The 23,680-nt window shown below is 40.6% G+C and overlaps 2 protein-coding genes across 2 annotated transcripts in view; one reads left to right on the top strand and one right to left on the bottom strand.

Moving 5' to 3' along the window:
• The first annotated feature begins 584 nt into the window (after window positions 1-584).
• On the top strand, window positions 585-20,410 carry stom (stomatin). The gene is made up of 7 exons (XM_071909677.2): window positions 585-746; window positions 3,005-3,114; window positions 3,613-3,685; window positions 8,499-8,581; window positions 8,797-9,000; window positions 13,535-13,669; window positions 17,574-20,410. Exons 1-7 carry the CDS (start codon window positions 686-688, stop codon window positions 17,760-17,762), a joined length of 855 nt encoding a protein of 284 aa, XP_071765778.1. The 5' UTR covers window positions 585-685; the 3' UTR covers window positions 17,763-20,410.
• A 107-nt stretch (window positions 20,411-20,517) lies between these two features.
• The window catches only part of gsna (gelsolin a), a 29,196-nt gene continuing 26,033 nt past the window's right edge, over window positions 20,518-23,680 (bottom strand). Inside the window, exons 13-16 of the mRNA XM_071909672.2 lie at window positions 22,781-22,902; window positions 22,578-22,655; window positions 22,407-22,467; window positions 20,518-21,650 (exon numbers count right to left, since the gene is read on the bottom strand). Coding sequence (XP_071765773.1) covers window positions 21,481-21,650; window positions 22,407-22,467; window positions 22,578-22,655; window positions 22,781-22,902 — 431 coding nt within the window. The 3' untranslated portion in view covers window positions 20,518-21,480. The remainder of the gene's footprint in view (window positions 21,651-22,406; window positions 22,468-22,577; window positions 22,656-22,780; window positions 22,903-23,680) is intronic.

Raw genomic sequence — 23,680 nt, 5'->3', positions numbered from 1 at the left:
CTCTTGGTGATGATGAGCCTAACATACTACATCCATGACTGTGATATACTTAAGCAAACTTTTTTTTGTACATGTTTTGGTTTTACTCTTGCAATTTTGCAATGCTCAGCTCCAGCAGGATAGCTGTATTTCCTATCCCCCCCTCACAAGTCTTGTTAACTATAGCTAATGCTAACAAAAAAGACTGTGTTCTAGGAAAGTAAGTGTTTTATGGCTTTAATTTAGGGGGTCATTTACATAATATATTATGATTTAAAATGCTAGCAGTGATGATAAGTACATTGAGTTACCTTAATTCAGAGTGCAGCTAAACTGACTAGGCTAATGAATTGGGATTTTAGGAAATTATCTAGGTTTAAGAGGGGGTCAGAAAAACAAATTTTGGACTTTGCATTTTACTGCTCCTGCTGTCAGTTCTGAGCATTCTGAGCAGTGTGTTTGCTGTGAAATTAATGTTTCATGATAGGCTATTTGATAGTTTGAGCCGCGCCCCTTCAGTCCGCCTGCCTTGATAGCTGGCCTACGTCAGTACGCCTTCCAGTCAGTTGCAGGGTAAACAGTAGCGTTAAACACACTACAGCCCGTCAGCCGCTCTGTCACCAGTTTGCACACAGACCGCTCAACCGACGTCAAAACAAGGAGATAATTACTTGCTGTCTCCAAATAACTGGCTAATTCCTAAACAATGGACTTCGACAAGGAAACTGTTACAATGAAAGAGTCTAGAAGACGAGAACGTCAATCGGGTAACGCTTGCTCAGTTCACAAATATTTTAGCTAAACGTTAGCTCGGCTACGCAAGGCAGGCTACTTAACATTAACAAAGCTACTTTAACTCACTTTTAGCTATTCAGTGTAACAATGTGCACTTTAGTTTGTGTAAAACGCCTCGGAAAATGCCAAACGTAGCGTTAAACGTTAACTAACGTTAGCACGCCCCATACACATGCTAGCAGCCTAACTTAATTAAATTGCTAACGTTAGCTAGGTACCTAACTGATCCACTATTCAATAACGATGTATTCTTTCTAACGGTTCACTACTTGATTAGGTAACGCTGGCTGTGTTTTACAGATTATGCAGTAGCTGGTAGTAGTATCTGTTTAACGTAAATGTTAAATATTTGCTTTGGTGGCAGTTGGTTCTAACGTAAATTAACGCCACGATAACTTACATTCTGTGTTCGAAAATAAACGTTCTTATTTTCTGTTTTCTATGTTTGAGAGACAATAGCCCCCTTTCCACTGAGGGCCAAACCTGGTGCTTGAACTTAGTTCCAGAATTCCTGACCCCTTTCCACTGGGTTGGCCTAGGTCAAAACAGGGCTAGTCCAGGAACTCAAGCCCCACTACTTGGGCCTTCCAAATCCTCAGGGCCAAAGCTGTTAGCCCTGATGCTTATACATTTTTTAAAATAGGGGTGTTGCTTAGTAACGTATGTAACTGAGTGCAGCCATTCCTACATTAATGAGCATCTACCAGTTAAGGCCAGTTTAGACCAAAGATTTACGACGAGACGAGTTGAAACTTGCAACTACTTGCAATGCGCCGGGTCTGCAACGTTCTGAAACCTGCCAGTTTACACCAATGCGACTAGACGAGACGGTGTATCGTTTCCATAGCAACGACTCTCTGTACTTCCGTTCTAACTGCCGGCTTTTCAGGCTTTTTTTGCAGCTGGATAATTTGTAGCATCTTAACATATGAATGAGGATAGTGATAGTGAGTTACGGCCAGTTTACACCGCTGCAACTTTTCCCTGCAACGTTCTAAAACGGTTTCGTCTCGTCGCGAATCTTTGGTCTAAACTGGCCTTTAGAAACTAGGTACCGTATGTTAATTCTTAAATCTGCATTACTTTTCAGCTGCTATCTTAGAAAAAATACATCTTGCTACACATAGAAATAGACTGTTACGAGTTGGAAACAACGTTTTAGCCTGATACCGTATATTAAAACCAATATTGGCCTTATTTAGCTGTCTAGAAAATACCCCAATTACTGTCACTCACTTAACAAGTTTGACACACACAGTAGTAAAGGACTAATGTTAAAGGGGAAAAAAATGCCTTTGCTTACACAGGCAAGGCAGTTTTTTTTGTACGCCTTCAGTAGGCGTTTAAATCACTGCCCAGCAATGACACTTTGTTTTTTTATGTGAATGATGTTAGCCTCATCCTGCAGTTGTGTAAGTTAGTTGTCATGGTTACGCAGGGACCAGGTTGGTCAGTGGAAACACTTTAACAAGTTTAGCCCAGTGCTTAAGTTCCAGGCTAGAGTTCCTGGGCTTTTGGCCTTCAGTGGAAAGGGGGCTAATGAATCTCACCAGAGTTACAGTTGGCTACACGGTGTAACATTAATCATTTTGCGAAGCATGGCTGTTTGTTATGATATTGTGATGAGTAATGGTTATGTGAATGACGCATATAGAGAACAAATCTAGGTTAGTATGTTAACTAGCTAAACATCACTTTCTTACATTTTAACGTTACTGACCCACCATTCAGTTCATGCATACTCTAAGTCGTTCAATGACGTTTTGACATTCTTGAACTTTCTCTGTAGGTTCAAGTAGCCATGAAGGTATGGATCTCAAACAGAATAGCTGCATGTCAGCGTTCATTTTGATTGAAGTAACGCCACAGCGTTGATGATGTAATTACCAATGTTTAGCCTAACAAATATGTAACAGCTGGATAATAGACTAGATTTCTGGTAGTGGGTGTGTACGTGTGTGAACGTAATCTTAAACATGGCTGACCTCAACACTAACACTACATTTTGGGGTTCAAAGATTGAAACATGCATGGTTTAATCTGATGTCAGTATGACTCTTAAGCAAGTAAGAGTAAGTTTCCAGAAATGCATCTGAAATAGGCTGCTCTTTGAATAGCGTGGTGTGAAAGTGCCAAATATGTTGATCTATTTCTGCCTGCCTTCTGTTTGAATGAATTGTGATTTGATCTAATTTTATAACTGTGCACATATTTGTCTTGCTTTCCCCAGCCTTGGAGAACCCAGAGACGGACATTGGCTTGTGTGGCTGGCTTTTGGTCGGGTTCTCTCTCATGCTGATGGTGGTTACCCTGCCAATCTCCATATGGATGTGCATTAAGGTCAGGGCAGGAAACAATCTTTTTTATTGCCCTCTAGCCACAGTTGGTGGTCAATTTCCAAAGTTTACCAGCCACATTCTCTACTTTACCAGCCGAGTTCATATTTAGAGTAGATTCCTCAAAACCATAGTTGGTTGCAAGCCAAGTGGCTGGTTAAGTAGACTAAATCACTGAGGGTGGCCTACTCTGTCTATTCATTGCTTTGGGAAATGAGTTTGCACTACAAGGTCACTCCCTGTATTGTGTGTATTATTTAGAGAGTCCATAGAAACCACCTTTCTCTTACTGCCATGACACAAGTAAAGCTGGTGGACCATTGCTTTGTATTTACTTAATTAACAAGTAACCATAATGGGTAGGCTAAATTGTCAAGGCTAGTATTGACCAGCATCTATGATAACATATCAATATCCAATTACAGGTAGTCTGTAGAACATCAAACAAGGGAAAGAAAGGAGTGAGATATAAACAATTTATGTGGTTTGTCTCTGTACACAGATTGTGAAGGAGTATGAACGGGCCATCATCTTTCGCCTGGGGCGCATTCTGCGAGGAGGAGCCAAAGGACCAGGTCAGAAATCGTCTGTACTTTTTCATCTACCAGCACATTTATCAACTCCGCTCGTATCTTCAGTTCTTTCAATGAAAAGGCACAATAGAAATGTATTTTCAGTGTGTTTTCAGTCCCTCCATGGAGTACTCTATTTTTGTATAGTTTTAGAGAGAAACTAAATCTTTTATTCATTGTAACGTTCTCTGGAGGGGCGTAGTCCTTTAACATTTTAGATATAGATTAAGCCTCTAAGCTATCTGTATTGTGTATGCGTTGGCATGCTAGGAAGAGTCAAGCTCCTGTTTAGTTTTAATGTATTTAAAGATTACACTGTCTTTACCTAGTACCGTCCTGTTTTTCCTACATCTTTGAATCAGAATCACTTTAGCTGCCAAGTTCAAGAAATACACATGAATCTCTCTTGGTCACATTGGTGTAGAGACATATTGAAACCTAGAGTTTCACAGTATATAATGGCAGACATGTTACAAGGGCTTTACATACAGAGAAAAGGGGCAATGCAAGACATTTCCAGTGTTCGACAGCAAGGATTGCCCGATGGCTCAGGGCCAGTAAGATGTTGACTTGGGCTAGTTGATTGAAGGTTTTTGGTCTTACTAGTTCTCGCCCGGTGATACGCCTGTTACCTCTCTGCTCTTCCACTGGCCCACTGTCCTCTCTGTAGTGCTTTTTTTCTGACCAGCCAGATTGTACACCCCCTCAGAGTTGGTCAGGGAGTTGTATGATGAGCAGATGGTTGTGGCTACTTGAGAAAGGGAAAAGGAAAAGGTTGTTTCTTTTGTCAGGGAAGCAACAGTTTCCGTTATTCAGGCGGGCGAAGTGTTTTGTCCGCAGTCATCTCCAACAAACCTAATGGCAGCCAACATATTTCACTTTCTACTAAAATATACTCTCTAAAATATATTCTAAGTTATTTAATTAATTTATTCTCACACATTTTCTTTGGGCCTATATTTTATATAGGCTATTGTGCAAGCTAATACTTTTCATGGTCAAGCCAACCCTGATTTTGGTTTTGGCGAAATAACCCCTTGTGCTTGTTTGCGTGTCCCGTCTCATTCTGACTCTGACTTGATTGCTTGGATTTTCTGCTCTGAATGATGGAAGGTTGCCGGTATTTGGATAAACTGCCAAAGATTAAGACACTGAAAATCTGCAAGACACTAAAATGGGAAAAAGATGATGAATAACAGCAGGTAATAGTGTTTTCCACAAACGACTGCCATCTAGATGGCAGAAAACTGAGGCTTATGCAGGCAGCTGCTTTTTAACGCTAATTTTTGTTTTTAATTCTCCTCACTCAGATCACCGTATTGATGTTAAGAGCCTTGTAGTTACACAAGATAGACTATCTATCTCCACACTTGGTTTTATTGCTCTTCCAGTGCAGGAGACAGGAGCTTTGCACTTGCTCTATCTTCAATCCAACGGGCTCAGGGGGGAAAACAAAAGTGAAACATAGGATCCTACAGAATGCTCCAACCTTCTCAGATCTTTTTTTAATGTTGTCTGATAGACAGTAATTTGACACTTTTCAGTTGCCAGAGATATGTTAAGTTGTCCAACACACAGATATTAGGTGAACATGAGTGCAGTGCCATTTATGGATTTTGTCTCTACCTGCCAGTTTGATTTGACCAGTCACACAGCGTTGACATTTGACAAGGATGTTACATTAATCAATAACTCTCAACAGGGGTACATTGAAAATAAATCACAGTTAAGGTGTGTTGTCTGCAGCTTTTTGTTTAGGTGTTCCATGCTGTGCTCCAGTTCAGTGGTTGTAGCTCCGGCCCTCAGAGATTGAGAGTCTCACCTACCAGCTATAGCTTACTGCCTATTGATCTACCTACTAGCCTACCTATTGAGTGACTTATTATATACTCAACACACTGCAGAGAGGCAATTACTGGACTGATATAAGACCTATGAGACGTCTTTGTCAGTAACTTCGCAGCTGCATTTTGGACTAGCTGTAAACGAGTTATAGTGGCTTGGCTGAGGCAAGTAAACAAGGCAGTACAGTAGTCGAGGCGGGAGGAGACAAAGGGATGAATGAGTTTTCCACATCATGGAAGGACATAAAAGAGTGTATTTTTGCAATGTTTCTCAGTTGAAATAAATAGGTCTGAACCAATGACTTGACATATATATCGAATTTAAAATGTGGGTCAAAAATGACACCCGGGTTTTGGGATGCTGACTTAATATAAGGAGTGAGAGGACCAAGTCTTTTGCTGATTGGGCCAGTCTTGTGAGCAGGGCCTATGACAAGAATCTCTGTTTTATCAGAGTTTAACCGGAGGAAATTGAAAGCCATTAAATCTTTTGTAGCGGCCAGACATTTTGCAACATGGTTAGTTTGCCAAGGTCATTGGGCTTAACAGACATATACAACTGTGTATCATCAGCATAGCAGTGATAGAAAATGCAACCAAAACTGCGGATAAGGTGCCACAGGGGGAGCATAAACAATGAAAATGAAGTGGGCCCAAGAATCGAACCACTTGGGTGCCTCACAAGTTAGTGGAGCACAAGATGAGAAATGATTACCAATGTAGGCTGTGAACTTCCTATTTAGCAGATAAGATAAGAGGAGAACCATTGAAAAGCACACCCGGAAACACCTACCCACTGCCTCAGTCAATCATGGTACTATGATCTATGGTATGATATCTGGCATAAAAATAAGGAACAAATCATGAATGCTGCATTTTTCTCTTAATTACAGGACAAGTATGTATTATTGCGACTGTTGGCAACCCTACGTGGCAAATAGACATATATTGTTCCAGGCCTAGAGAAGAAGAATCACATATACTGTTGCTGATTATGTGAATGGTAAATGGACTGCATTTATATAGCGCTTTTATCCAAAGTGCTTTACAACATGCCTACATTCACCCACACACATTCATACACCGATGGCGGCAAGCTACCACGCAGGGTGCTGGCGCAACCATCGGGAGCAATTTGGGGTTCAGTATCTTGCCCAAGGACACTTCAAAATGCGGACTGGAGGAGCCGGGGATCGAACCACCCGCTCTACTTCCTGAGCCACAGCCGCCCCGATTATGTGTGTGTCAGATGTGTTTGCTATTATTCAAATCCTCCTGGCTTATCAAGGGAGATGCAAACCAAACCATGCCATCTACACCAGGGCTTTAGCCAGGTTGAACAGAGCTAGTGTAGACAAGGCATTGGACTTGTATTGTCCAGTCTGGAGTCTGATTCTTATTCTCAGCATCAGCAGTAAAAGGCCACATGACCCAGCCCTTCCCCTCACCTTCCTGGTCCTTCGTCTCTAATGCACCCAATTCATTTAAACCCCTGATTGATGGCTGCCCTCCACTGCAGGCTTTATGACGTAGGTTGCCATGACAATATGTGGCTATATGTGATTAGGCTCTTCATTTTCCTTAGTGAAGAGCAGAGTGGAAGATGTCTGTGTGTCTGTTGGATGGCTGAATACCTTGTAATCATCCTGTTGACCTTTCACTCTGATTCAGTTTCTTTTCCTTTATCCATGTCAAAAAACAGTGGGAAGAGAAGAGCTTCCAAAGTGGCTCAAAAATAATCAAAGTAGAAGGATTGGAAGCATCTTACATGTGCAACATCAACGACTTATTAAAGCTTCAGAAGCGCATCAGTAAACAAACAGCGCATAAGGAGCAGGTGAACCTATATAGGCTGTAAACATGCAGAATCTGCAACGTGTTTTGAGCTCAGTACTCTTCCTCAAACCAGTAGCTTCTTTTGAAAGAGAAGCTATTGGTTTAAAAAAAAAAAAAATCAGTGTCCCATGAGGAATAGTCCTAGTTCTACATATTTCAACTCTCATTGACAATCTTTTTGTCTATGATTCTTGCTTTGCTGGATCTTAAAACTGGGGATTGGCCTTTCAAATAGCTGAAATATGACTCTTCAGAGTGCCAGGGAAGCCTGTTCATGATAGCATGGGGTAATAATAGCCCTCTGTCAGCAATCCCCACATTCTCCTGGTACCATGAGAGCCAACGCCAAATGTTCAGTTCAGTATTTAGTTTCCCTAAATGACCCCTGCTGTCACCTCCCCCATACCCTGGCTCCCTCTCCTTCCATAGTAGGCTTTATACAGTAGTGATTTAGAACACTTTCCCATACAGTCTGCTTGGAATAGGCTAGTGGGGATAGTTTCTCGTAAACTGGTAATGTGTGGAACATTGTGAGTCTGTATACACTTTACTCTGTCATAACAAAGTGGAGGCAAGGAGGAGCAAAGCTTTTTTTTAGTATTCTCATCAGTGGAATTTTCCATTGCATCCCGTGATGCTTTGTGGAAGTGAAGAGAGGGCATTCTGTGTGGGAGCAACTGAGGCTTGCTGACTTGTCTGATAAGAACAACAATTCTTGAGACTCCTGGAAGTGTAATGGTGGAAATTGCATCATGCCATTGTTTTATAACTCTGCACAGTATCCTAACAGGAAACGCAACCCACCAATTCCTGACTGGCATTCCTGGCAACTTTAATGTCTCTTAAATGTTTGCACACTTAGTCCATTAGACCATTAGTATTGTTGTACTGTGCTAATTCAGTCATTGTGAGTGGAGGGGGAGAGACTTATGAAAGCAGCTAATATCCACAGCCTTGCCTTGCTGTCACCCCAGCTGCAGTCTTATAAGAGATAGCATGACTTGGTCTCATGCCAGAATAGCATTCATTCCTGTGTTTTCAAACATTTGCGGAGGCGCTGACATTTCCTCACTATTTGTATTTATAGTGGCTTCAGTCTTTGTTAAAGCTGTGTTTGCATGTGTGTGATTCCACAGGGTTGTTCTTCATCCTGCCCTGCACTGACAGCTTCATTAACGTGGACATGCGCACCATCACCTTCGACATCCCTCCACAAGAGGTGAGACATGCACACATACAAATTTGTATATGTCGGCACACATTCCTAGAAATTCAAAGGACATAAAAAACTTGCATAGATCCTTGATACAAGCCACCAGCGATGTGCTTTTCACCCTTCTCAACACACCTCGTACTGCATTTTTCCATTAACATCCTATAATTTTTACCAGTTATTTCCATATGTTGTTGTTCCAATCACTCCTCTGCTCCCAGGTGTTGACTAAGGACTCTGTGACAGTGAGTGTCGATGGTGTGGTGTACTACCGGGTCCAGAATGCCACCCTGGCTGTGGCCAACATCACCAACGCGGATGCCGCCACCCGCCTGTTGGCCCAGACCACCCTGAGGAACGTTCTGGGTACCAAGAACCTGGCCGAGATCCTGTCTGACCGTGAAGAGATCGCACACAATATGCAGGTAAAGTACGGTAGGAGTGTGAGACTGATAGGCCCTGATAGACCCCTAAAATAATGCACAACAAGGCTTATATATTCCTGCAGCAAACTAGCTGTAGTCTGATGAAAAATAAACGTAGCCAATCATATCGGACTCTGATAATGCAGACAGAGAGCAGAACGCTCCTGCAGAAGCACGATGGAGGATTATAATGCCACCTTGCTTATAAGAGCCAATGTTTTCCAGCTGCATAATGCAACTGTCACCTGAACTCTGTGTTGGTGTCAGCTAAGTAAAACTGACAAACTGCAGTCATATGTGTGTCAGCTGTGTCAGAAGGTGGGGGAGTCAAAGTGGTTAAACGGACTGCAATTCTTCTTGTGGAAATTGCTTATAGGATTGGTAGCATCACGGTGGGAGCTTTGGTACTAGGCAAAATGTTGCCAAAATGATCGGGAAATAGTATATATGACTTTTTAAAGGTGTCTTGATAATACTACGTGATAATGATAATACTAATAATACTACTACTAATAGTATTAAACTATGAGAAACACAAGTTCTTTTGGAAAGAGCAAATATAACCTTAGTGTCATCCAAAACTCACTTCTTAACTGGCAAAGTATTGTGCGCACCTGTTCTCTCTCACAACAAGCAAGAATTAGCTTTAGCTCCCTGCTCCCAAAACGTATGTTTTGGGAAAACCAAAGAAGGCTGAAAGTCTGAGCCACCATGGAGCAAACATTTGGAAACCACCAACAAAATGAACGCGATCTAGTGTTAGTGCTAGTTTAGACCGTCATCTAAACCTTGCTGTCATTAATCCGCAAACAAAGTGTGGTTTCCATGGAGACTCATAGACTTTCACTCTAAATAGAGCCACAAAATCTTAAAAATCTTAAAAAGCTGTAAAAAGGAGACATCATGGCAAAAGTTATTATACCGTTATTAATTACACAACAAATGTGTAACAATCGTCTGAGTCTTGGTATTTTTTCTGCCTTTGTTTGGCGTGGCGGCAACAGGTGTGGCAGTGCGCCACGCCAGAATGTTAACAGCGGAAACCCTGAACTGTGTGTAATTCAAACTAAGTAAAACCTAGGTGGGCCTATGTTCCATTGATTGCACAGCTGTTAGTTTGCCAATTTAATCAATTATTTATTTTATTTATTCATTAAACTTGTACTGCCAGTTTATGCTACTGTAAATGATTCAATATTTATGGCAGGTTCATGTTGGTGTCAGTGATCAATAAATAGTTAATTAATCTCAAAAGTACTGTATGCGTTTAGTATTTTTGGACACTACAAGATGGTACTCAAACAGGAGAATAAGAAAAAAAATAAAACCGTCAGCACAAGAAGTATCCTGGTACTTAAGACTACAGATCCATGGTAAACCTGTTGGGCCACTTGAAGCAGAGCCCATTCATCGACATTAATTTTAACCCTTTATACTGATAGCTTTTATGTTCTATTTGGATTACATGTAGGGTAGCCGTTTGACTTTCTTCACTGCTAGCTTGCCCATATAGTGCATGGACAGAACTTGCCAGCTTTCACTGGTGTGAAATGGTAGTAAAGGTAACATGTGTTCATGGCGTCTCTGGTTTGGCTGCTTAGGCAAGAACTGGCAGAGTAGAGAATAGCCCCGACCATAGAGAACCAGAAAATCTTACAAAATGTTGTTATTAATTTGTTTACATGTATTTTCCTTGTTGTTGTTTTTTTTATTATGCAAATCTGCTGTGTGTTGGTCAGTGACCATTATTGTGAGATTCCTTGTTTGAGCTCTGAAAGCTGGTTGACACACACCTGAGATGGAGTAGCATTGAGCTGTTGAGGATGCCAAAAAGAGAAGGGCAGCTTCTGTAGTTAGTGCTCACAGCCACTATAAACAAGTTTAACTTCTAATCTGTGCTGTGTATTGAGTATGTAGTACTCAGATTGTTGTCTTCCAAAAATACTTCCTTTCATTATGGAAACTAACATTACTATTGAGCCTTACCATCGTAAATAACAGCTGAGTCACACGTCAACAAAGTAGGGGTTACACCTAACAGCCATGCTAACTTTATTAATGATGCTGTAGAGCGGCAGAATTAAATCTTGTATAACTGAGTATTGCAGTTTTAGTTTCCACTATTAATAACTACAGAATATTGGCATAATGGAAATATAATGAAGATGCTTATATAAAATGTAAAATGTATGTAAAAGTAATTTTGTTCCGCCAATCATCAAGACTAATAATTGTGTACTTTGCACAATTATTAGTACTCAGCACTTTGTTTTTTTCTGAAATTGTGTCCTTTTTAACGATCCTGCCAAAATTTGATTCACATAGTACACTGTGGCCTTTACAAACACATGCGAGCTGTGTGTGCAGCATAGACTCTTCAGTTTCACTTTAGTTTTCACTGAAGGAGGCTCTGTCAGATTGGATGAGATACAACAGGAACACAGCTCCTTTTTCTCTGTTCATTTCCCTTTTTTTTTGTATGTGCACAGCACAAAAATGAAGTGTGGAGAAAAGTTTTATGTGCGATGGTAAAGCTCCTAATATCAATATGGTGACCAGATTCCAGATAATATCCTGCATAAAAAAGTTAAATTACAAAACTGTCTGAAAAGGAGCCATGTAATCTGGCCAGCATCCGGAAAACACTGAAAATAATTGGGATTATCATTTTCGCTATGAAGGTGCAGCAGTGTGAGGCTGGCAGCGGTCCCAGCAGTGCCACAATGTCATGAGATAAAACGATCAAGTGTTGTGACATGAGTATGCTTTGCACGCACCTGCCATCACTCCTGTTTTTCCAGAGTTTCTTGTTTATTCCAACCCTTTTTCCCACTGTGCTCCCTTGTTAATTCTTTGTTAATCTCCCATTTCTCAGAGCAATCCCCAATGATATTTAAGGTTAAGAATGCGTCTTTCCACAAGTTGTTTGAACACGTGACTTGTGCATTGAATCAGACGTTTCTTTGTGTGTTCCTGTTCAACATTAGTATGAAGTCATGTAGTGTGACAGAATATATTGAGAAATATTTTTGCATACATATGGGTCTGTCTTCTCGATAATTTAGGCTAAAGACAAGTTTTAAAAGAAATACTTCAGAAATCTGAGCAAGGGAATGCTGGCTATGTTATTGAGCACTGCCTGAAAATGATAATTCATCTCCCCAGGAAATGAGCTAATTAACCTGAGAATTAATCTCCTTTTGCTCTTTTTGTATTTCTGATCATTTTCACAAGGCAGGCTTGTCTTTTCATTTGATAAAGCCATGATTAGGGAACCACATTTAGGACACAATTTAGGCCTAAAAGCTGTTCAGCTTTGAAATTGTCATAGTATATCCAAACAGAAACCACATTGTTTTACAGCTTGACATGCAGGTCATAGGGCAGTACAATAAAAAATGTTTCATTTTCAACTTTATAGCGATATTTGCATTGCACTTTTCATATCAGACTTGTTAAGTGCTGTAAATTAAAATGATTTTTCCAAGTCAAATTCACACTGATGGGAAAGGAAGGCTGGTAGCACTTTTGCGCCTGCAAGAGACATTAAGTTATTGCAGTAACCTTGTAGGACGTGTTTACGTCCTACAAGGACGTAACACAGTGCTCCGGTTTCTGTGAATAATAAGGTTAAGCTGGATTTGAACTTGAATTAAAGTGTTTACTTGGTTCAAAGTAATGTGACTTTTTCCCCAATAACCTGGGTTTACATGGATAATCGGTTAGTTTACTCAGAATGTTACACAATGACTTCCAGTCAAGATGTGAGACGAAAATCGTCTTTTGTCAGATTGTTGATGTCTTAATGTGATGTTATTCTCAGTGCTCGTGGAAAGCTCTAATTTACTCATGCAACATATGACATGTTACATGCAAGTGTCACCATGTTGTCATTTTTTTGTAAACAAACACAACGCCACAGCATCATCACCCTCTGTCACATTATGGGCACTTACACATTTAACTAAAAGGTGTTTACCTGGCCAAATAAATGTATCTTTAATCAGGTGAAAATCTGATTATTAATGTGTATGTAAAAGTACCCATTGATGGTAAAGATACCACAAAGGCCTGACAGTAAGAGAGGTGAAAGTCATGACTTCCACAATTGGTTGTGTTTAAAGCTCAAAGAGAGCTTGGCTTCTCCATGGGGATTTTTAAAAATAATTTTATAAAATTGCATTACAGTTTTCATTGAAATAAACATGACAGGGATTCCCTTTCCATGTAAAATGAATTTACTTTTATTTATTGTAATGACTTGCAACCTTTAGGTTATATACCTAATCTGATCAAATGTGAATGTTCTGGTAAAATTGTACAGTTATTTATTAGGAAATTATTTCAAATTTCTCAATGGTAAAATAAATGGTGAATTTCTCAGATTTTAACACATCCAACGGCTATTGTCCCGTGCTATACATTATCCTGTATAACAAAGCACTTTTACTATGTGTTCAGTTAGTTTGGTCTCCAACATAACAGGTGTGTTGCTTGAGATGTAGAGATGAATGTCCCTCTCTGTCCTTCTCAGTCCACTCTGGACGACGCTACAGACGACTGGGGCATCAAGGTTGAGCGGGTGGAGATCAAGGACGTCAAGCTGCCGCTTCAGCTGCAGAGAGCGATGGCAGCCGAGGCTGAGGCGAGCCGCGAGGCCAGAGCCAAGGTATGGTATCTCTCTCTCTCGCTCGCTCTCTCTCTCATTCTCTGACACACTAGCCCCTTTTACACATAGAGTAAGATTGCCTTGTTGACTTTTAAATCAGTGCCTTTGGTTTCCCCTATTCTTACTATTACATACTATCTGTAAAATTACTGTGTAGAATGTGTTCCCGGATAGGTAAGGCGATGCTGGATGTTCCGTTTAAGATACGCGGGGTACGACGTCACTTGTTATTGTTTTAGAAAAAGTGCCGGATAAGGAGCTCCTGTGGCCGGGTGTCAAGTTTTTCCTACTATTATTAATGTGCATATTAATCGTATCTCAGTCCATCCATTTTCAATTAAAACAAAACATTCACTAATTTTGCCGCTTCGACTCGAGCTCCCGTTCATACTGACCCTGACACGGAAAATTTCCAGAAGATTTTTGGGTGAAGCTGCATGAAAGAAGCTTCTCTCTTCTCTCTCACTCTCTCTCTCGCTCTCTCTCTCTGAATCACACACAAAGAGTTCAGTTTTCTTAAAGTAGAAGGTAATGGTTGATGATGATTGTTTGACCAGCATGGGTTTTTGAAGGGCGATATTGATACCATTATTTTTACACTTAAGTTGCTGATAGCTGATATTTTTTTGCCGATATTGAATTGCTTCAGATGTGACCATTTTGATGCCAAAATTGTACAAGTATTCAATGTTTCCCTCAGAATTTGATTCTTGTGATTCTTGGTGGAAAAGCCTCAGAATCAGCATTTAGACGGTCATGTGACACTAAAACTCTCCATTGAAACCCAGACTGATGAAATTCTTTTAGGGTTAGCAGCTCTTTAAAGCAGAGTGACCCATCACACCTATTCAGTGGTAGGGGAAACTCTGGGATACATTAGCGTTATAAATGATGAAATAATTTACACAAACCTAATCGAACAATTAAATGAATAAATACAAAGAAAATAAGATTTCATCACAGGTTTTATGTAATGTTTTTATGTAGCTGTGGTCAGGAAGGAAGCTCCATCACATGGATGACACTGACTGGCCGATATCTGATATTCAAGAAAAGGCCAATATTGGCCAATATATGGGCAAACCAATATATCAGTCAAACCCTAATGAACAATATTAGATAAAATGTCCTATATTTTTATCCTATCAGATAAAATGGGGAAGCTAGATGGCATTAAAAAAAGACAATGATCAAAGATTAAAATAGGATAAAAGAACAGAGCACAATAATAATGAAAAAATCAAATAAGAAAGCCATTACACACGAAAAAGAGTCTCTGAAAATGGGTTTTGAGACTTTTTCTAAAGGAGATGGATTCAGCAGATCTAATACTTGGTAGAAGTTTCTGGCAGCAGGCAGTCTCATTTTTTCCCCCTTCTTTTTTTCTATTTTTCCTTTCGGACCCGGCTGAAAGGAAAAAGCAGGAAACAGGAAGTGTTACAAAGAACATCTCTGAGACAAGGTCAGAGTACGGCGGGCTGTCTTATTTTTGGCAAAAGCATAGTCTAACAATAGGTGAGATTAGGATATTTGCAAGGGCCATTAGGAAGTATTTTAAGTAAGTGTTTTTTAAGTATTTTTATTAATGCAGTTTCCCCTTAGAGTAGTATGTGTGATCTGGGACATTTAAATTCAATTCAATTCAATTCCATTCTAGGGCTGCACGATATATCGTTTCAGCATCGTCATCGCGATGTGCGCATGCGCAATAGTCACATCGCAGGACGTGCGATGTCAAGTAAGGCAAATTAACTCAAACACGTCATGCTACAACTTTTTTGCTGCTTGATACAAAAGGAAAACTCGCACGGTTCTCATTTTCCATGACTAATGTACAAGAGAAGTCTGTCTGATATAACATAATTTACTCCGATTTAAGGGTTTGTTATAAGAGTAGCGTATGTTACCTTTCCAGCTTTCGCGGCTCCGAACCGTAGTTGGGAAGCCTCTGGTGTTGTGCTAGCCTACTTTAGCTTAGCCTGGCTCGTAGCTGGTAACAAGCTTTTTACTAAGAGTCCGGACCAACTCTGCAGTGGAGAACTGGCACTTTATTTCGGTACAGCAGCGAACATAATGCACGGCCTCTCTGTGACGTTCTAAGCTCTTTTCCTGCTAACTATGGTAACTTTACTCACTTAGCAACTCACTCTGGCTGCGGCTAAAAACCAAGGAGGCTAAAAACACACTCACTTCCTACTACGTCACCCGCGCAGGTTACCCACAAGGCCACCTTCTTAAAGGGGCAAGGCTTGATAGAGCTATTCAAGTCATTTGGTGAAAAATCCTGTATTTTTTCACATCGCAATATATATCGCAGAAAAAAAAAATTTGCAATGTCAGTTTTTTCCAGTATCGTGCAGCCCTATTCCATTCCATTCAATTCAATGACCACACAGCCAGGCTGGTGGAATTTGTTTATCAGTGCAGTGTGTAGCAGCTCCGTTCCGACATTAAACAACACAGTGTTTCCCCTATAATTGTACAGGCCTGGCAGGCCACCAGACCAACGAGAACCCCCGCCAGGCCAAAAAAATATTTTTTTTAATGCCAAAAATAACGCCAAATATCCATTCATTCGGAAATCAATAATCATTTGCGTTTGGGAGCCGCTGTGCGGCGCTGTTCCGAAACGTGAGTCAACCTCTGTGTCGTTGCCTGGGAAACTCTTGACGCGATGCGAGTGCCACTGCTATCACACCGTGTCCTAAATGCCGGGTTCAGACCGAATGCAGAAGCGCAGCCAGTTTCCTTTCGGCGCCCATGTTAACCGATTTGACCGTTCAGACCGGCGGGGAGCTCCGCGGCCGGCTCGCGATCTGGAGCGCAGTTTCGGCATCTGGTCTATTTTCTCTGCGTGCCGCGGCGCGCATTTCACAGGAAAACACTATAGATGGTCATATGTCCATTATATCACCACAGAAGCACAAATATATTAAATGATCCACTTACCAGGGTCTTCACTGTTGTTGTTGACGAATCCATCTGTACTAATGCAAGTTTTAAATGCAATACATTGTAGGATGATGGTCTCTCTGGTTTTGAATTATCACTTGCCTTTTGAAAATTGCGTCTGTTATTGAATTACCACAAAAGTAAACAAGGATACATGTTTAGGTTTGTTTATTTAATTTATTTAGGCCTATGTCATTATTTCGAGAGAGAGAGGGGGGAAGAGAGAGAGAGAGAGATCTAGGTCCCCTAGGCTTTCCTAATAATTGCGTGATCACAAGTCACGACTCTTGCTGAGAAAACAAACAAATAAACGTGACAGCTTTGATATGAGGGAGTTTGTGAAGAAAGGGAGAAATTAAGAAGATGGAAGACATAATGTTAATGTTTGCAAAGGTCATAATGCTAATGTTTTGCAAAGGTCATAGGTTACACAGCTTATTTTTATGCAATAAGCTTATTAAGTCATCCTCTCCTTGTGATCACTTTGTTTTTAAGTCTTGAATATACCAAGCGAACAAAAATTTGAACACAAATATAAATTGCAGACCGCCTGCTGCGCCATCTGACCGAAGCCAACTGCGCCAATATGCCATCCCGCGCCTCGTCTGTTTAGGGTTTTTTCGGTGCGTACCACCAGGCCTGAAAAAGATTCTAGGGGAAACACTGCAACAACATAAGACCAACGTCAGCACACAATAAACACCTAGACATGTTGCACAACATCAAATAGCCACAATAATAAATACATGATATCACATACACATGAGAACAACAACAGCATTACAGTGGGAAACTGTTTACTCGTCTCACGCTGAGCATGTGAGAAAGGGATATGATTGGATCTCATCTCTACGCATTGAGTATGCTGTGTAAAGGGCCTGTGATTTCTCATCTCTCTCTCTCCCTCCCTCCCTCTCTCTCCCCCTCTCTCTCTCTCTCTCTCTCCCTGAAGGTGATTTCTGCAGAGGGAGAGATGAACGCATCGCGGGCGCTGAAGGAAGCCTCCCTGGTGATCGCCGAGTCTCCGTCGGCCCTGCAGCTGCGCTACCTGCAGACGCTCAACACCATCGCCGCGGAGAAGAACTCCACCATCATTTTCCCACTGCCGCTGGAGATGATGCAGGCCTTCATCAAACGCTGAGGAGGACGCTCAGAACGCATCAGCCGCATGTACACACCTGCACAACATACACACTCACACACACACACTTACGCTCATTCGTTCAGGCCCTGTGTCCACTACGCATGTCTCTTTTAACCAGTAGTGCTTATAAAACCCTTGGGAAGTGCTAGTCACGGCTCCTTGTTTTGCTATGAGACAGCAAGCTAGCAAAGAAAGCTACTACAAGTTAGCTAACAGCTACCAGCCGCATATTTACAGAGCTGTACAGCTAACTTACTGTAGCCAAGAATTAGCCAAAGTTCGTGTTTGCTGAATCGTTATTTTCGGCCTTGTATATGAGCGGTAACTCAAACAGTCACAGCAGTTGGTTTAGCTTTTATCCTGTAATTATTCCAAGTCACATGCCAAACTGAACATTGTTTGTTCACTTTTTGCCACACAAATGTGGAAATTGGGGTAAGTGTCTCTCCACAGCTGTGGAAGTAGAAGCAGGGAGGCCCGGCTAGTCCGTCAACACATTTTCCCTCAGTGCAAGAGTCTCACTTTGCAGTTGTTCAGTTTCATAATAGTGAAAGCTTTTCAGACTCATACTGTGTTTGGATTCACCAACAACAGTCCACATATTTCCGTCTTATTGCACTCGGTGCTCTGATGGCTAAACACGGACCAGCACATCCGCTCCATTGGAAAATAAAATTAAATGAAGTAAGCACTGTAAAGGAAGGTACCTGCCAGACACGTGGCCTTACACCTCACTTAGATGCACCCGCACACACACACACACACACAAACACTCACTTTTTCCCTTTGTTACACACTCAAACACTTTTCCGCTGTTGCCAATACTGTTGGATTAGTGAAAGCTAGAACTCGGACAGTAACAGGTTAACTGTTACTGGTCATCAAGCTGGATATTATTTGTACATGTTTACAGTATGTATTCTAAGTATACACTACATATATACAGTATATATTCTATATAGTGAGTTCCCAGTCCGATTTTAGGAGATGTAAAACCTACACTGCTTAGGAGAAGAGGGCAGGAATTGGGGACTGTCTGTGTCTATATGTGAAGGAAACTCCTTTTATCGCAACTCTATCAGCCAAAAGCCTTAAGCTACTGCCATCGATTCATTTTACGATCTCATTTCATTTTACGATCTCATGTCACATTCGTATTACATTTCTATGCATTTCCAAATGGAACCCCAAATGGACTTGAAGTGCTTTTTTTTTAACTGTTTTTGTCAAACAGCAGTGTTCTATCACATACATTCTTCGAGGTGTTAAAACAAATCCAATATTTTCATACATCTTCATATTTATCCAGCTCACACCTGCCATGCCTAAATATATCACTACTAGGAATGTTAGTGTGGCTATTGTTACAAGAACTACAGTATATACAATAACTGTATAGTTTAGTTGCTCATTGTTACTGTATATAAACGCAGTACTGTGATGTTTATTATTTTGCTATAGCTAGAGGGTTCATGTTTGTCGTTATGGGATCCAGGTTTAGTCTACTGCTTGTTTTTCTTTCCTTCTTCCTTTTGAATTAGAAAGGTCAGTGGGAATGTGTGTGTGTGAAGGGGGACATTCAGATATTGTTACGTAAATTGCTGTATATTTAAGTTAGTCATTGTTAATATACAGAATGATTTTTGCTATTTTGCTGCAGCTGCGCAGCATAGAGTTTTTTCAGTATGGGTAAACCCAGATTGAGTAAATTTAGACTGGCACTAGAACTTATTTTTAACCCGGCGAGTTGACTATAAGAACAGAAATGTCTGGGTGTTGTAGGCGAGGGGAGAGAGGGTTACATACACACATAGCTGCACAGTACAGCCACATTGCACTTAGGGCCGGGCGATAATTCAATATTATCGTTTATCATGTTTTAGTGGAATCATAATGTGATGATTTGGTGATTTGGGGATATCGGGACGCACAATTCTGCTGTCTAAACAGCAGATGAAAAGCAAATTTTATTGAAAAACTCTGACAAAATGGGGTATGGTAGGAATATGATTTGTTTGTTTTGTTTCACATCACACCTAATATTACCATTCGGTTCAATGGGATGAACATTCATTTGATTATTTAACGTGTGATTTTTCATACGTGAGCCGCATAGTGATATGTATCGATGTTGAAAATAAGTCCTTATGATCATCGTGATATTTATTTCAACCATATCGCCCGGCCCTATCTGTACTGTCAGCCACTGAGCAGCTACTCTGGAGTATTGTTACAGGTTTAATGCCTTGCCCAAGAGCCAGTCGCTGGTAGTTTGTAGTTCCTCGACTTTCTCTTCTTGGGATTCAAAGGAGCGACTTTCTCATCACAAGCTCACTTCTCTAATTATTACATTTCCACTCCCAAAAGAAAACCCTGGGTCATTAAAACAAACTAGTACTTTAGTGTTTTTTGGTAACAGATCTCTAGTTTTGAGTTCCGCCACATGAAAAAACATTGTTGTAAAAAATGTTGCATAAATCAGTCTATTACATTTTGATTGTTTTTCATTTTTAAAGGATTTATCTGTTCATGATCGCATGTTAGTTTTCACAAATAACTTAATGTTCTTTTTCTACAGTTTGCTAATCTTTGATATTATTTTATTATATCTTGACATATTTTAAGACTACAAATAAACACGTTAACTATCCTAACAGTTGTTGTTGTTTTTTCCACGATTGTTGTTATTTGTAACCAGAACAGTGTTGAAAGTGTGAGTGAATATAAAGAGAGACAGGTCATACCAGACACGTGTTTTACATTTGGGTTTTATTGGAACAATAGCAAGGCTTGGGAAACCACAGAAAGTGTCTCGGGGGATGTGATTGGTTTGGAAAGCAGCAAAGCTTTGATTTCCCATGAAAGTAGGCCACTGCAGCATTTCTCAAGCTTCCTGGGTAGGTTCTCTGGCACGGGCCGCAGCCAAAAGAGAAGCTGTGGCGTTGTTGTTTTTTTGCAAATAAATACCATAAGTAATATCGCTCATGACAAGGCCTCTAAACTCTTGAAGGTACAAACAACTTCTCTAACAAGTAATCCTTAAACTATGGCATAGTACCTCAAAAATAACAGATATAAACTGAAGGAAAGAAGATTAAGGCATTGGTTGTATTGCTTTTTTTTTATAGGTGATGTATATTCTTGGCAGTGAGTTTTCCAATGCTACTACACACACCAAGGCTTTTTATGACTTACTGTATGTTACCTCTACTATTCAACAGTGAGCAGGTTCTTACTGTCAAAACCTATAAAAACAAAATAGATACATTTAAAAAGTACTTCATTAATAAAAGACACAGCAGAGTGTGGTGAGTGCAAAATCCTACAGGAAGCCTGTGTATCCGTTAAAGCTCTATTTCTATTGGTCGCTTTCACACTCCTTTCGTAATAGGTATAAAAGCGTTACAGTTGCATGTGGGACAAAGTGAATTAAAATACTAACTGCACCGTCGATCTGTATCGCTTACACAGGATTGCTCTACGCTAATCAGCCCTTAAAAACACTACAAGGTTTTGACACAAAGTAAAAAAAAAAAAAAAATCTTCCTGTCATTGTGAGGGCAGGAAATTGAATCGGCAGAGTTTTGGTGACTGCCTGTTGAAAGTCTCATGACTGGAGCTCAGTGCTTGGCGGTAGGGCAGCGGGGTCAAGGGTCAGGGTTGAGTAGGATGGGGCGGGAGGGGGAGGAGAGGGGTGGGGTTGGCAGGCGAGAGCTCACAGCGCCAGTTCGGCCATGGCCCGCTCTAGCGGGTCGGTGGTCCAGTAGTCGTGGTCCCAGCCCAGGAACCAGCCGGTGAAGGTCGGAGGCTCGAAGCCCTGCTTGATCTTCACGATGGGAGTCCTGCGGTCTCGGTTGGCGGGATCTGTCTCGATGTAACGCACCGCTGGGGGACAAGACGATCGGATTACTTAAAATCCTTAATTTCCACATACTGTACAGTTCACAGGTTTCCCTTATAGAAGTAGACAATCACACAGTAGGATGTGTGTTTGCTCTATGTAAAACAGTAATAATGGGAAACAGTGTCATAAAAGTAACATTATTCTGGAAGTAATATTCTCCTATCCAAATTTAAGACATGCAAACTGACCAGTTATCTATATGAATGTCCATAATGAGCAAAATACGTGGCGATGAAATGCAAAAAGATATTGTACGACCGACTGTAATTATTTTCTTGATGCGTACGATTCTGTCCAATCCATTTGGAAATGTGCAAATTTCATATTTTGAATAAGCAAAATTTGGAAGTTTGACATGGGAAAGGAAAGCATGACTAATGAATATTATTTCAACTATTTCAGGCAATCCAGTTTTTCAATTTTCTTTGATCTTGAGAATGCAAAACTTCAGAAGAAAACAACAGAAAAACAACAGAAAAAATAATCTGGGTTAAGAAATATTTCTACTTCTGCAGAACAACATAAATGCCAAGTTTGGCGGAATACCCTTTAAAGTGTTTGTGTGATTGAAATCCATTGAAAAGTTGATATTAGCTGTATTTCCCTTTAATATTTCACTGGTCCAAATGACTTCTGTTTCTGAGAGGTTCATATTATTGAGGTCGTACTGTATGTATTTTCCCATGGACATAATAGCATGATGTCTAGTGTTTTAGATTCTTTCCATGTTTCCTCACCTGAGGTCATCGCTTCAGTCTTCTCTTCCTCGTGGGCTTCATTGCCGATCCAGACGAACACCTGAAGATGGGATTTGGGAATGAAAGTTAGCTGATGCATGTTTTTCCTCACACTGCAGCGACTCTCCTCTGAACAATGAGGTAAAGGAGTCACAGCTCTACTTTACTGACCTGATCCCAGGTGTCCAGGATCATGACATCATCAGTGGCGAGGTCGTCCTGGGTGATCTCCCCGGGCACCTCCTCAATCTGGGAGAGGGGAAAGGATTAGTCATGCTGTAAAGGATTTACTGCATCCCAAAATGCAATAAATCAATAAAAATGCAAATTGCTCTCATCATCTCATCGTTGTTCTCTGACAACTGAGGACTTACGACGAAGTTTCCAGTCTTGTTGGAGCAGGCGAAGAGCCTGGGTGGATGAGCGTCCATCTTGTCCTTCAGTCTGGTGGAGGTGCGGTACTCCGCCTTTCCTCCCAGCGCCTCCCAGAAGTCATCTGCACACAAACAGAAGCACATCTTCAGTCATAAAGTGATTCTCAGTGCTGGTTGCATTTAATTACCTTATGAACCTAACCTATACCCTAATAACGTAATTGTTTTCCAATAGATAAGTTTACAAACTAGAACCTACAATCAATTTCATGTCAGTAATGTAACAAGGCAGTATCAGCATGGAAAATGGCGCCCCCAGTGGTCGCATTTATTCCATGAGATATTCCCTATTCACTTTGCCATTGACAAATCCAAAAACAATTCTCATATATACGTAATTAACTGCAAAAATTTGGAATAGAATTTTGAGTAGATAAGGTTATAAACTATAACCTACAATAAAAAAAAAAAACTATTTTGCCTTTAGCAACCCATAACTAATTCCAATTCATAAAGGATTCCAATTCATAATTGTTTTATATGAAATGTAATCTCTGTCATGTTTTGTACTGTCGTTTTATATTAAATTCGTAATGGAGAAATCAATTTCTCCCTACGCTTTGAAAGCATCCAAAAATGTCACATGATGTCACTTCCCATTCCCACAGCTAGAGGGCTGATGATGTGAGGGATGATGATGCAATGAAGTCTTCTTTGCTTTGATATAAATGACATGCATCCCCCTTATTTTTGCTGAAATACCAACAAAAATCAATAATTTACATACACATTATTCCCCTGTTTGAACAGCCTGACTGCTGTTTATAGCTGACCAGGACTGAACTGAACACTTCAACAACCACTTTTCCTACACCGAGAGTCCATCAACTAGTTTTAGTA

Source organism: Centroberyx gerrardi, chromosome 2, assembly GCF_048128805.1.
Source record: "Centroberyx gerrardi isolate f3 chromosome 2, fCenGer3.hap1.cur.20231027, whole genome shotgun sequence".
Taxonomy (NCBI): Eukaryota; Metazoa; Chordata; class Actinopteri; order Beryciformes; family Berycidae; genus Centroberyx; species Centroberyx gerrardi.
Note: the sequence above shows the minus strand (reverse complement) of the source record. Positions and strands in the feature narration are given on the sequence as shown.